This window comes from Anoplolepis gracilipes, chromosome 15 (genome assembly GCF_047496725.1).
Source record: "Anoplolepis gracilipes chromosome 15, ASM4749672v1, whole genome shotgun sequence".
NCBI lineage: Eukaryota > Metazoa > Arthropoda > Insecta > Hymenoptera > Formicidae > Anoplolepis > Anoplolepis gracilipes.
Genome location: NC_132984.1, coordinates 1,416,460 through 1,428,914, shown reverse-complemented (window position 1 = coordinate 1,428,914; position 12,455 = coordinate 1,416,460). Strand labels below are relative to the sequence as shown.

Here is a 12,455-nt window from a genome sequence, read left to right as displayed (position 1 = left end):
CCCACGTCATATTCCCCATGAAACGCGTCACATTTATATCCCATAATTCCATTAGACTTAATATCTTCTTTCTTTCTTTCTCTGCCTTCCAGATAAATTTTCACCGCTCAGCCAATACGATAACAATATTAATTAATTGACAAGATTAATTTTTTTTCTTTTTAAATTCGCTCTCCTCTCTCTTTATCTTATTAATTCAACTTATGATTTCTATGGTTCTTTTTAAATTCCTTTGCAAGAAAGTTTTGCTTATTTTTGTGTATAAATAAAATTAAATAAAAACAAATTTATTTCTCGGACTTTTTAAATATCTTTATGTAACAAAAAATTATAAAAGTATTTAAGAGTTTCCAAAAGTTCCACAATTTCTTGTGGCAGTAGAATTGAATGAGAGAGAAGCGGGTAAAATATTGACGAAATAACTGCTCCTCTATCGCTTTAAACAGATTCGATCGAAACCAATCGGTGGTTCGTATCGCGGGTACCGGTTCTCGTTTCACACCCGCGTGAACAAATCACTCACCACTGTTCCACCCCCATGCGAGGCGAATACGAGAGGGGATTCTTGGCTCACTGGAGCAGCAGGTAAGGATCCTGTTCGCAGTTTTACGCCGGCCATCAAGAGTATCAGTACTTCCGAAATATCAAATAATCGTAATTGTTGTTGTAATTGGGCAAAAAATTAAAAAAAAAAAATTACTTGGCAAAAGTATAATATCGTGTTTAAACGCGAGTTTGTGTTTCAATTTAATTCAAAGCAACAAGGTATATTGTAGTTATAATTTGTTAAACATTAAAACTTATTAAATTAGCGTATTTTAAATAATTAATTAATCACATTTGCTAATATGTACTATTATACAAAGCTATTAAAATTAAATTAATTGAAATTCAAGGAATAATCCGCTTCACGACTCGCATGATTAATTTTTAAATTACCATCTGAATTATTGAATCGTCATTATGGCAAATGATAACGAGACCATCGCGGACTCCCAGAAAAAATCCATAGACCTCGCGAAGAAGGAATTGCGCGTAATATTGGGAAAAATGAACGAGATGAAGCTTTCAATTAAAGCATGGAGGTTGCTTCGAATTCGTTCGCGATTAAAACCAACGAAACCAATGAAACTTCGCGCCAGGCATCTGTGGATTTTGCTGATCACATGGATAATGGTGCAAATCGTTCGGAATCGCATTCAGACATATCGACATAATAAGGTGAGATAAATTTCACTAATATTCCACATCTTCACATTTCCATGCCATATATACATACACACACGTATCTTTTATAATGCAAGTTTTAAATTCATTCTTCTATTTAATATTGCAAGTTATATTATAATAAATTACAAGAGAGAGAGAGAGAGAGCATTATTCTTTACTTATAAATAAATTGATAATCATGTTTGAAATGTTGGAAATTAAACTTGCTCGAAACTACGGTTAAGAATTAAAGTTCAAAATTAAATGAGAATTTTTATTAAGAATTATATTCGTTATAATAACTATGGATTTCAACAAGTTAGACAGTCATTGTTTTAGTGCTTGATAACGATGCCCTGGTTTACGCAAAAAGTTTTCCGACCGCCAGAAGATTGTTCGATCTGCCAGGACATTCAACAGGTTGACAAGCTCGCTGCCGTTGATCCAATGATCTTTGAGCAACGGTACACAACCAGTATTTTTTACGCAATTTTTTCTCATTTTGAAAAATTGTTATCTAGATAACAACTTGTAAAAAAAATCCATTTATCTTTAACTAATTAATTTATTGTTAGACTTGCTTACATTTTTCTAAAGATAACATTTTAGTTATTATTTATAAAAGCCTGTCTGTTTTTAACGTATTTATTTATTTACAAAAAATGTCAAATATATATTAAAAATAACTCCATCTTACTTTTAAACTACTTAAAAGGATTTATGTAATAATAATTATCTTATTTATTTAACGTCGTAATATTTTCTAAAAATTGATTTATTTTTATTTATATACACAATTACTTTTTTTTAAAGAATTTCATTTATACATGCGCGCAGGTGTATGCGTATTAGTGATTATATTTTCATGTAACTAATATTTCTGGACGATTGCACTTTATTTGTGATCAGCTATGCATATTCAGGGAAACCAGTAGTGATAAGCGACGCCATGACCAACTGGACAGCGTCTGCAGTCTTTTCTTTCTCCTTCTTTAAAACACTATATTACGAAAAGGAAGCAAATTGCCAATTTTTCCCGTACAAGACGGAATTTCAGAATCTGCAGGACGTCTTCAATATGAATGCCAGTCGAGCCACAATGGAAAAAGGCACAAAGCCCTGGTATGTCGGATGGTAAGTAATTTAGAAAAGTAGCGGCTAATCCTCGGATGAATAAAAAATATCTTTAAGACTTTGCAATCTTTTTTTTTATGATATTTACTGAATTTTAATAAATACAATAAATACAAATTTTTATAATATTCAATAAATTTTAATAAATACAATAAATTTTCAATCTCTCAAATTATTATTTTTTTTTTTTTAGACAATTTTTAAAGAAAAACTTTAAGTTATTCTTGGACACGATATTCAATACAAAACAATTAAGATCATTTTTGTGCTATTTAAATTTTTATTAGCGCAGTATGAATCCAAGAATTAACGCTAAAGTGTTCGTTTTATTCTCTGGCGCATATTGGATGAAATTAAATTATGTGGAGTAATTGCGATAATGATACTGATTTACCAATGTGATAAAACATTTAGATAATCCATAATAATAAAATATAACAAGAGAACAAGAATAATATTCGATGATAAATTAAGGTAAAACGTCAATAAAATATCTTTCAAAAATATCCTATTGTTCAAAAAATATTTTTCTTGAAATTAGTGATTATAAAATAAATGAAAATTTACATAAAAGTTACAAATAAAGAGGATAACAAAAGAAGAAAAGCTGACAGATCTTTTTTAATTAATAATAAATTAATAAGAAATTTTTAACAATCTATTTATGAATAAATAAATATTCATTTATCATTTTTTAAACATTTTTATAATAAATATTAATTTCATCGTCGAAAAATATTGTTGCACTTGCAACAATATAAAAAAATAATCAGTTATATAAATGTAAAATATAAATTCACTTACCGAATCATCGCCGACCATTCATTCACCGACATTCCTCTGTGCAGCGGTCTGCAATCATAATAATTGAAAATATAAAATATATATATAAATATACCAATTTAAAATAGCCAAACAGTTAATAGAAACAAGATTGAAATAAATAACTCACAATAAATATTCACAATTTTTATTTTCCATTATTTAATTCACCGAGAACACGAGACAAATGGCAAAATTATTACGACAAGCAACGAGATGTCACATCATTGGAGAATAAACTACAAATACTCACCGTTGCAATAACTGGTAATTGCCTTTTCATTCTGACGTTTTGCCATTTTTGGGACAAACGTTTCATTATTACACACTCTCGCTCGTTAATATTTTAATATTTTTCGACACAAATTTCATGACGAGTACACTGATCGCGGTCAAACTAAACCTCGAATAAATAGCGGTTTAAGTTAAACAACGCGAAACGCGATATTTGCGGACGTATTGACGGAGCTATCGTAATGATGTACTAAAATCGACAATACGCACACTGGCTCCTCGCTAAATACGCACACGACAGTGCTTCTCGACGGAATGAGAGACAATTGTGAAGAGACACGCGAGCGACCTTCACCGAATTGTCGCGAAGGTCGGACAAGAAGAGCGTGATGCGTGAGCGAAAAGAAAATATGGCGCTCCCGACGCAACATTCCTGGGATCGAGATAAACACTTGTAGGACACATCGCGCGGCGTAAGAAAACATTTTCTTGAAAGAATTATAACGTCACGTACATTTTTACTTCCTATACTATATTAAAGTGACCGGACATTTTATGTTGGAATGCAGGACGTGTCCCTCCGCTCCCCAAAGAAAAAAAAAGCTTGATTCGTCTATGAGGACATCATTTCCTTACTTTATTTGATTATGCGTTTATTAATATAACTAAAACATATATTTATCATAAATTAATACAAAATTAAAGACTCATCTTTTTATAAAATTACAAAATAACAGTCTCGATAAATGACTGCGTACGACGTACATTGTACATCTATATAATCTCAAATAATTATATAAATATAACAATCTACGTAAATAAGAATCTATAATAAAAAAAAAATGATGAAAACCCGTAAAGCGTGTTAATTCAAGTCAAATTTCGAGATTTATATTCTTGCAATTTTTCCGTGCATTTGATTTGCGATTAATGACGTTGAAAAATGAATATTTTCAATCTGTTGACAGTTTGTTGACAGATGAATAAGTGTGCGCTTTATGCTAATTCCAAATAATAAAAATGGTAAAAATGCATATATTTAGCAAATATAAATTATTATTTTACTATAATAACTATTATAATTTCATAAATACTATTTTTTTAATAAACTTGTAAAATATTTATTTATTTATTACAAATAATTTTTATCATACTGTCATCTTTGCATCATCACTTTCAAAACTTAATAAAGTTTATTCGACATCATCAACCAATCGATAATATATAGATATCAATAATTTAATAGATTTAATATTAAATTATTGTAATGCACTTCTCTTAACGACAATACATTACATTTACCTATTATTAACCCTGCTTACAAAATATGACGCACTTTATACGAATATCATATATAATAATATAATTAGACACACGAAAAAAAAGGGCAATATAAAACAATATAAATCTCAAAATTTGATATTTTATATGGACTTAATTTTTTTTACATTTAATAAGAAACACAATCGAGAATAATCACAAACAATGAGATTACTCACATTTAGTATCACCTTTGTAAAGCTTCCTCGATGTTTCTTGAGATTCTACTAAATACGCCTCACTAGATGAAGCTTCTGGTTGGTTACAAGATATACGAAATGAACAGAAAATAGATCTGAATAGAACGATCCATTAAAACACACAAAGAAAGACACGACGATTATTGAAAAGATCATCAATTACAGTCACATGAATCATTTAACGAAATGATTGCTCGTTGCTAAACTCAGTCCTCTCGACACTCTTCTATACACAATTTGTTGAAACGCGTAAAAAGACGCCGAAAACTACTGCAGCTCATATAGGTACTGCGCATCGCGCACAGTAACTCTAGTGGCAGATACTAACCTCGGTAACACATGGAAGGTGGAAGAGATAACGCCACACGCTCCACGCTCCAGTGACCTACTTTTCCGTGCACCTGCGCAGAACTGATCGACAGCTTAAAGAAGAGCTTCTCTTATGTAACGACAGATTAAAGGGGAGCTTCTCTTGTGTAACGCGCGATCATGTCTAATGACGTGACAAAATACATATACGAAAGACGTTATTTTATACAGGAAAATTAAGCAAGAAAATTTTTTATCAACGCGGGAACTTGTTAAAATGTTAATGGAAGAATAAATATCATTGAAATATTAAGAAATATATTATTAAAGTGCAATAGCTTGCATTTGATGCATTGGACATCCCCTTTTATCAAAAATTCTTATTGTTAAGTGTTTAAAAATTCATTACCGTTCTTTTTATGCGTTTTATGAAAATATATTTATTAAAGTTTAGTTTGCATTTATTAAGAATATTTAATTACTTGAGTACTTGATTTACGAATAAAGTTTCTTCAAGTCTTTATTTTTCGTTCATATTCGATAACAACTTTATGGATTTTTTTTAAACTTACTTATTTTATGTACCTTAAGGCAACTAAATTTGTTTGAAAAAAATTGTCGTTTTTATCTTATACTTTTATTTATACGAACGTATAATTTGTAATTCAAAGTTCAATTTTTAATTCGTCAAAATTTTTTAAAGAAGAAAATTATATTTATAATACTATTATAAATTTTTGCAATTTTTTATAATTATGTAATTATGTAATAATTACGAAAAGTTTTATTACCATATGATACACCGTTTAAAATTATGATCGCGAAAAGTTTACTTGCCGAAATTATAACATACAGAATATGTATAATGCATATATATATGTACATAATAAATAATATATATATGAATATATACAAAATAAATATATAAAAAATAAATAATATATATATATATATATATATATATATATATATGTTTATAAAAAAATAATAAACGACAGTTTTCTCAACACTTTTGATATGTAAATTTATTCTTTAACTCTGACGTGACGAGACAAATGTGATTCTTTTTTGTAACGTCGAATCGCAACACAATTATGATTAATGACCATAGCAATATTAATTACAGCGATGGACTATGCTCGATCGCGATTATATCTGCACGAGAAGCGTCGCGACGTCATAAATAATCGCGCGAAATGCATTATGAACGAATGCAGAAATAACTTTACTTCTACTTCCGTTCGAGCACTGTGGTCTGATTTCGAGTTTGCATTACACGAATTAAATATGATTCTCATTCATTCGTACCGACTGTAGTATGTAAAATATCTGAACATGTTTTTATTAAACACGATATTAACACAACAAAGAACGCGAATAATTTTTATCAATAGTAATCATTCTTAGTAGCGTTATTACGATACGCGAATAATAACTCCCTCCCCCTTTCATGCTTAGTATCATCTCGACAACCGTGAAATTTATTTCAAATTTTTTCACAATTTTTACGGAAATTGAAACAAGTAAAATAAAAAAAAACTACATAAAAATCAAAGTAACGCAGCATTTATCGCCTTTCTCGGCTGTCAGATTTTTATCTAACGATCAAAAGTAAATAATTATATTTCAAGTACAATAAACGCTAAAGTTTAAAGATAATTATGCATTGTTGTGACAATTTTTATCTAAAGAAATTTATTAGTTATTATTTCTTGCAAAATAACGCGATATTATATATTCCAAATACGCCATTTAAAATTCTCAATCGCTATAAACAATTGTGTTTGAAAAAAAAAAAAAAAAAAAAAAATAAAGAATTTTATTTTTTTCCGACAAACATAAAAATAAATATGTAAAAATATTTAATGCGTGAAAAATTTGACATGGACATTTTTTTTCTTCCCAAAAGAGAGATTACACATACATACACATTTAACTTCATTTCATTAACTATCATGTATTGTAACATGCATTATTTAAGCGCTAGTTTCTGTGTCGTTAACATATAACATATATGTCAAATGTAAAATACAAAATAATAATAATAGTTTTTATATTACTGACTATCAGGATATTATATATTTCACGAGTCTGAAATATTATGTGTAGATCGTTATAAATTTATATAGATGGACTTTTTGTCCAATCCTTTTCCTGTTGGACAAGAAAAAAAGCTTTTTCTTATATTAACTACTGTGTCTTCTTGCCTTCGAAAGCATACACTTATCCATATTATATATATATATATATATATATATATATATATATATATATATATATATATATATATATATATACTATAGACTTATGTAGCTAAGCACGCATAAGTCACGTTTATGTTCAATATTACATATGCGTTAATGTCACAGGCTTAATAGAAATACGCTCGATTCGCATGCTGTAGTTGGCATAAATGGGTGACAGCTATATTTAATTCGCATGTATAGTACAAAACCTCTCGCAATCGGATCATTGCCCTAACGGAACGGAAATTGAGATATTTAATAGTCTTCCGCGCGATTATTGATGTCGAGATGCTTGTGGCGTAGATACAACATAATCGATCGAATGCAAACGAGTATCGTGAATGTCGAAAAAACGGAATCAATTTATCACCATAATTACTGTTACGATCGCTATAGTCACATAATGATGTCACGATACGAGCTTTATGTCGTTTGTCACGGTAAAAGTTACGATTTCTTAAATGTTTGCGGATATTGTCAAATAAACGTATAAGTATCGGTAGTTTTGAGAAGAGTATCGGAAATGCCGAAAAACATGTCGAGGTGACAATTTTATCACATCGAAAGTTGTCATCAAAGTTGTCAACAGTCTCATTTATTTATAGTATTATAATTAATATTAATATTAGAATTAATATATTAATATTAAAATAGTATTAATATTATTTATAATATACTATTTAGACTTGTTCGAACAATTTTTTTTTTTATTACAAATAACTTTACCGTTAATTACCTTTCTACTTGAAATAGCCATCAAAATGCAAAAAAAAAATAAGAGAAAAAATTACTGCATTAATATTAATTGGACATTCATTTTTTCATGTAAATGAAAAATTAAATTCAAATTCTGGAATCTAAAAAATTCTATATATTTTATTAGCGAATATAATGTACTCTCCAATATTTTTTTAAATTATCAATACACATTTATACCGTTCAACAATCAAACTACAGAGAAAGCTATATTTATAACAACATACGATAATCGCGAAATTCTGTTGGTATAAAATTTTCGATGACAAAAAATATATCGATAACCTAATCAACTTGGCATTAAACAGACTCGACGGCATTGTTTTCTTTGAATAAGAGAGTAAAAAAAATATTTTCATGATTATCTGCTTTCTTCTTTTTTCTCAGGAGCAACTGCGATGAAAAAATCGGCGCAATATTGCGTCAACATTATCAAAGACCATATTTTCTCCCAGCCACTGCCGAAAGCGAGAAAACGGACTGGATTTTCATGGGGAGTCATGGCTACGGTGCACCAATGCATGTAATAAAAAATATCACTTGTGAAAGACCTTTTCTCATTAGATAATTCGCAAAAACTTTATTAGCGAAAGACACATCCTACTATAAAATTTTCTTAATAATAAGTAATATTTAATAAAAAAAATTATTATTATTATTATTATCTTGTAAATTTGGTATTATATAAATTATATTGGATATTATAATTTCAACCCACACATATGTACAATATATTATTCAATCAGGTATTTGCATATTAATTTTTTTTTTTTTAATTTTTGCAAAAATTATTTTTTCAAATATATTTATATATGTATTTACATTTACATGTAGATATAGTTTACATTAAATATGTGCTGAATTTTATACATACAATCGTCAATTGTATGCTTAAAAAATATAAAATTTTTTAAGGTGGATGATGTAGAACATCCCTCCTGGCAGGCACAGATAAAGGGTGAAAAATTATGGATTTTAGAACCGCCAAGAGAATGTCACTATGCTTGCAAGAGAGTAGAAGTGATTGTGCATTCAGGAGAAATAAGTAAGCCACTTGTAAAACGTTAATATAAATGATGACCGAATGAATTAATTGCAGAATTAATTGTTAAATGCAGCTTTCTAATTGAAAGTTGTATCAAATTTCGTGCATTGAAAATCGACCATTTAATGCTAACAATAAGTAAAAGATATATACGCTGTCCGTTTTTCGTTACTAGATTAATATAAAAGATTTGTCAAGCTGCTTAAATTCTAATTTAAAAAAGTTCTAATGTAATCTTATCTAAAAGGGGATTTATATATAAAACTTTTTTGGAAAAATAAAAATTAAAGACAAATAATATTGCGCGATATCTTTTGAAAAAGAAAAATATCTTAATAAAATTATCTTTCAAACTTATTATACATATATTTCATTTTCAATCTTTTGCATCAATATATTATACTTTTTAATTACAGTTGTTTTGGATACGAATCGATGGTACCATCAGACGAGAATCGTTTCCAAAGATATGAGCATCACCATTGGTGCTGAATATGATTAATTAAATAATTCATTATAACACAATTAATAAATAGATTTGATAATAAAAAGATACAATAAATATAAAAATTCTCCTGTGTGCAAATGTATAAAAAATAATAATGTACAATATTTAAAGAATTTGATATAAGCTAAATGGATTATTATGCATGAAAAATGTATAGAGAATAATAGAATATAGAGTGTAATAAAATATATTATAAAAAGACAGATACTATATATGTATATATTTAAATAATCATCATAACTAAAAAAATCACAACAATTATCAAATTTATTTTACAATTTAAAAAATTGCAATTATTTTGAACGATCTGTGCCTGATCTGATATGATTTTTTTCTATTATATAATTTTAATTTATAATTAAAAATGTTTAAAAATTTATAAAAGAAAGTTTTTTAAGGGAATGTTTTCATATATTTTGCAAACACTTTTTTCACAAATAATTCAAAAATTTTAAGATTCTTGAAACTTTTTTATAAAATTATATATATTTTAATGTTTTGCAATTAAAAAAAAAAATTATGCACGCACATGTTTTTCCTCTATGCTTACGAAAAATTAAATAATTTTTTTCAGTCATTATTCTGTTATGTATATATTTGCAGAGTTTTTTTTATTATTTATACCTTCTATTCATAAAGCAAAAAGTAGAAATTGACTTGACCGCAGTAACCATCGCAGTCACCATCATGTTCATCCTCCGTGACGTATATCCGCAACTACGGTCGCGTGCTAAGTTTTACGATATACAGTCCGCGTATGCGCGTGCGTTAATCACGCACTCGCACGATCCAGGAAAGTAAAGAGGAAATAACCCCATGTCATGGCACGGGGCCCCTCATGCAGATGGCGAAGAAGTTAGGAGTCGCACCTGGCGGCAGGTGAGCTCCTCCATCACGGGGGGGAATCCAAAGAGGATTTCCCGCCGCACGACTCCCCTGTTAATGTCCTAAACTTGTCGGCCCCTATCATACACGCTCACATATGCGATCATATGTTGGCCACTGACTGATGAAAGAAAAAGGAAGAACAAAGGAACCGATCAACTACTTCTTTGACGACCTGACAATTCGCAGGTCAGTTGTAGAAATGTCTAAGGTAAGATTTAATTTTTTTTTTCAGCCTAAATGCTATTAATTGCATATATTAGCGTTTATTGTTTTCTATATAATTATGTAGATATATGTTATTATATACATTTTATTTAATATATACATATAATACATTATACGTATATGAATAATAATATTATTTAATTAATTGAGAAATATTGATATTTCCGATAAATTAATATTAGAATGTAATTAAAAATTCCGCAACAATATTAGGACGTATATAAACGGTTGTGTGAAAAGTTAATGTAGATTTATTAATAATGTCAATTTTATTAATAATGATCAATCACATTATCATATAAATAAAATTTTATCAAAATGGAAACAAATGAAATTCTTCTCTAAAATGTAGATCATATTCGTATAAAAAAAAATTTGAATTTAATTTCACGAATTAAAATAATAATTGTGTAGTTCAGACAAAATGAATAAAAAGACTATTTTTTATAAATTAAATAATCTTTTTTCTTCTTCTTTTTATTTAGATTTAATTACTCAAAATATAATTAATTATATTTTTGTGTATAATAATTAAAAAATAAAAAACAAATAATATAAACTAATGCAAGTCAAATTAGCTTTTTCAATAACCCAAAGCACAATGTAATTTCTTTTAACGCATATTATTATTTATTTCCTTTTATCTTGATAGAGAATGTTTGTATTTACGTATCTAAAGAAAGAATTATATTAAAGATTCTGAAAATTACAGAGGAAGGAAGAGAAAGACAAACAGAGGGAGAGACATTGACATCTCTGATATGTCAACGCATATATATTATATATATTATATAACACACACACACACACACACACATATATATATATATATATATATATATATATATGCTGTTCCAGTTACGGCAATGAATACACCTGTATATCGTTTGTGTTAATTACGTGGAATAGCATACCTGCACTTTCATGTCGACGGTCTGACGACTACAATCTACAAATGTTTGTATCAGTTTTTAATAACTAATATCGGCCAAGGATAATCAAATCCACGAGATACATCTTCAGTACGAATCGAGAATAGTTTTATATATATATATTTATGTATTTATATCTTTTTAATATTAAACATAATTTTGAATATATGAAATTCAAATATTAAAATAAAGTATAAGAAATATAATACTGCAATAATTACGTCTCATTGATTTGTTTTTAATATACAACTCTTTTTATTTTCATCCTTTAGTTGTCTCTTAATTATACATATATTCTCGAGTAGTGATATATATTTTAAACTTCATCAAAAATGACGGAGAAGGTATCAATTATACGAGATCTTTGTTGCACTACTTTTATTAGCAATAATTCTCTTGATCGTCTAAGCGAGTCTAGAGAGTCCCATAATGCGAGCGTAATGCTATGCACAAAGCGAGTGATGAAATAATTATAGATATCGATTTCTAAAGAAAGTATGGCTGGACGACGACGAGGAAAACGCGCGGGTACGCACCTGCGTTCTACGTTTGGCGGGTTACATTCTTGTAAAAAAAAAAAAAAAAAAAAGCGAGCTAGAACTACATGGTTAAACGAGATGTCGCTTT

General features: G+C 28.4%; 1 protein-coding gene across 3 annotated transcripts; it reads left to right on the top strand.

Annotated features, from left to right (window-relative positions):
- Positions 1–266: 266 nt before the first annotated feature.
- On the top strand, positions 267–9,878 carry LOC140674257 (uncharacterized). Of its 3 annotated transcripts, none has more exons than XM_072907663.1 (7): positions 267–765; positions 897–1,221; positions 1,549–1,673; positions 2,119–2,343; positions 8,618–8,753; positions 9,146–9,275; positions 9,692–9,878. In XM_072907663.1, exons 2-7 carry the CDS (start codon positions 964–966, stop codon positions 9,775–9,777), a joined length of 960 nt encoding a protein of 319 aa, XP_072763764.1. In that variant the 5' UTR covers positions 267–765; positions 897–963; the 3' UTR covers positions 9,778–9,878. The 3 variants fall into 3 exon arrangements, with proteins under 3 accessions (XP_072763764.1, XP_072763766.1, XP_072763765.1); XM_072907665.1 differs by having other exon boundaries at positions 269–765; positions 1,000–1,221; XM_072907664.1 differs by lacking the exon at positions 267–765 and having other exon boundaries at positions 779–1,221.
- Positions 9,879–12,455: the final 2,577 nt, after the last annotated feature.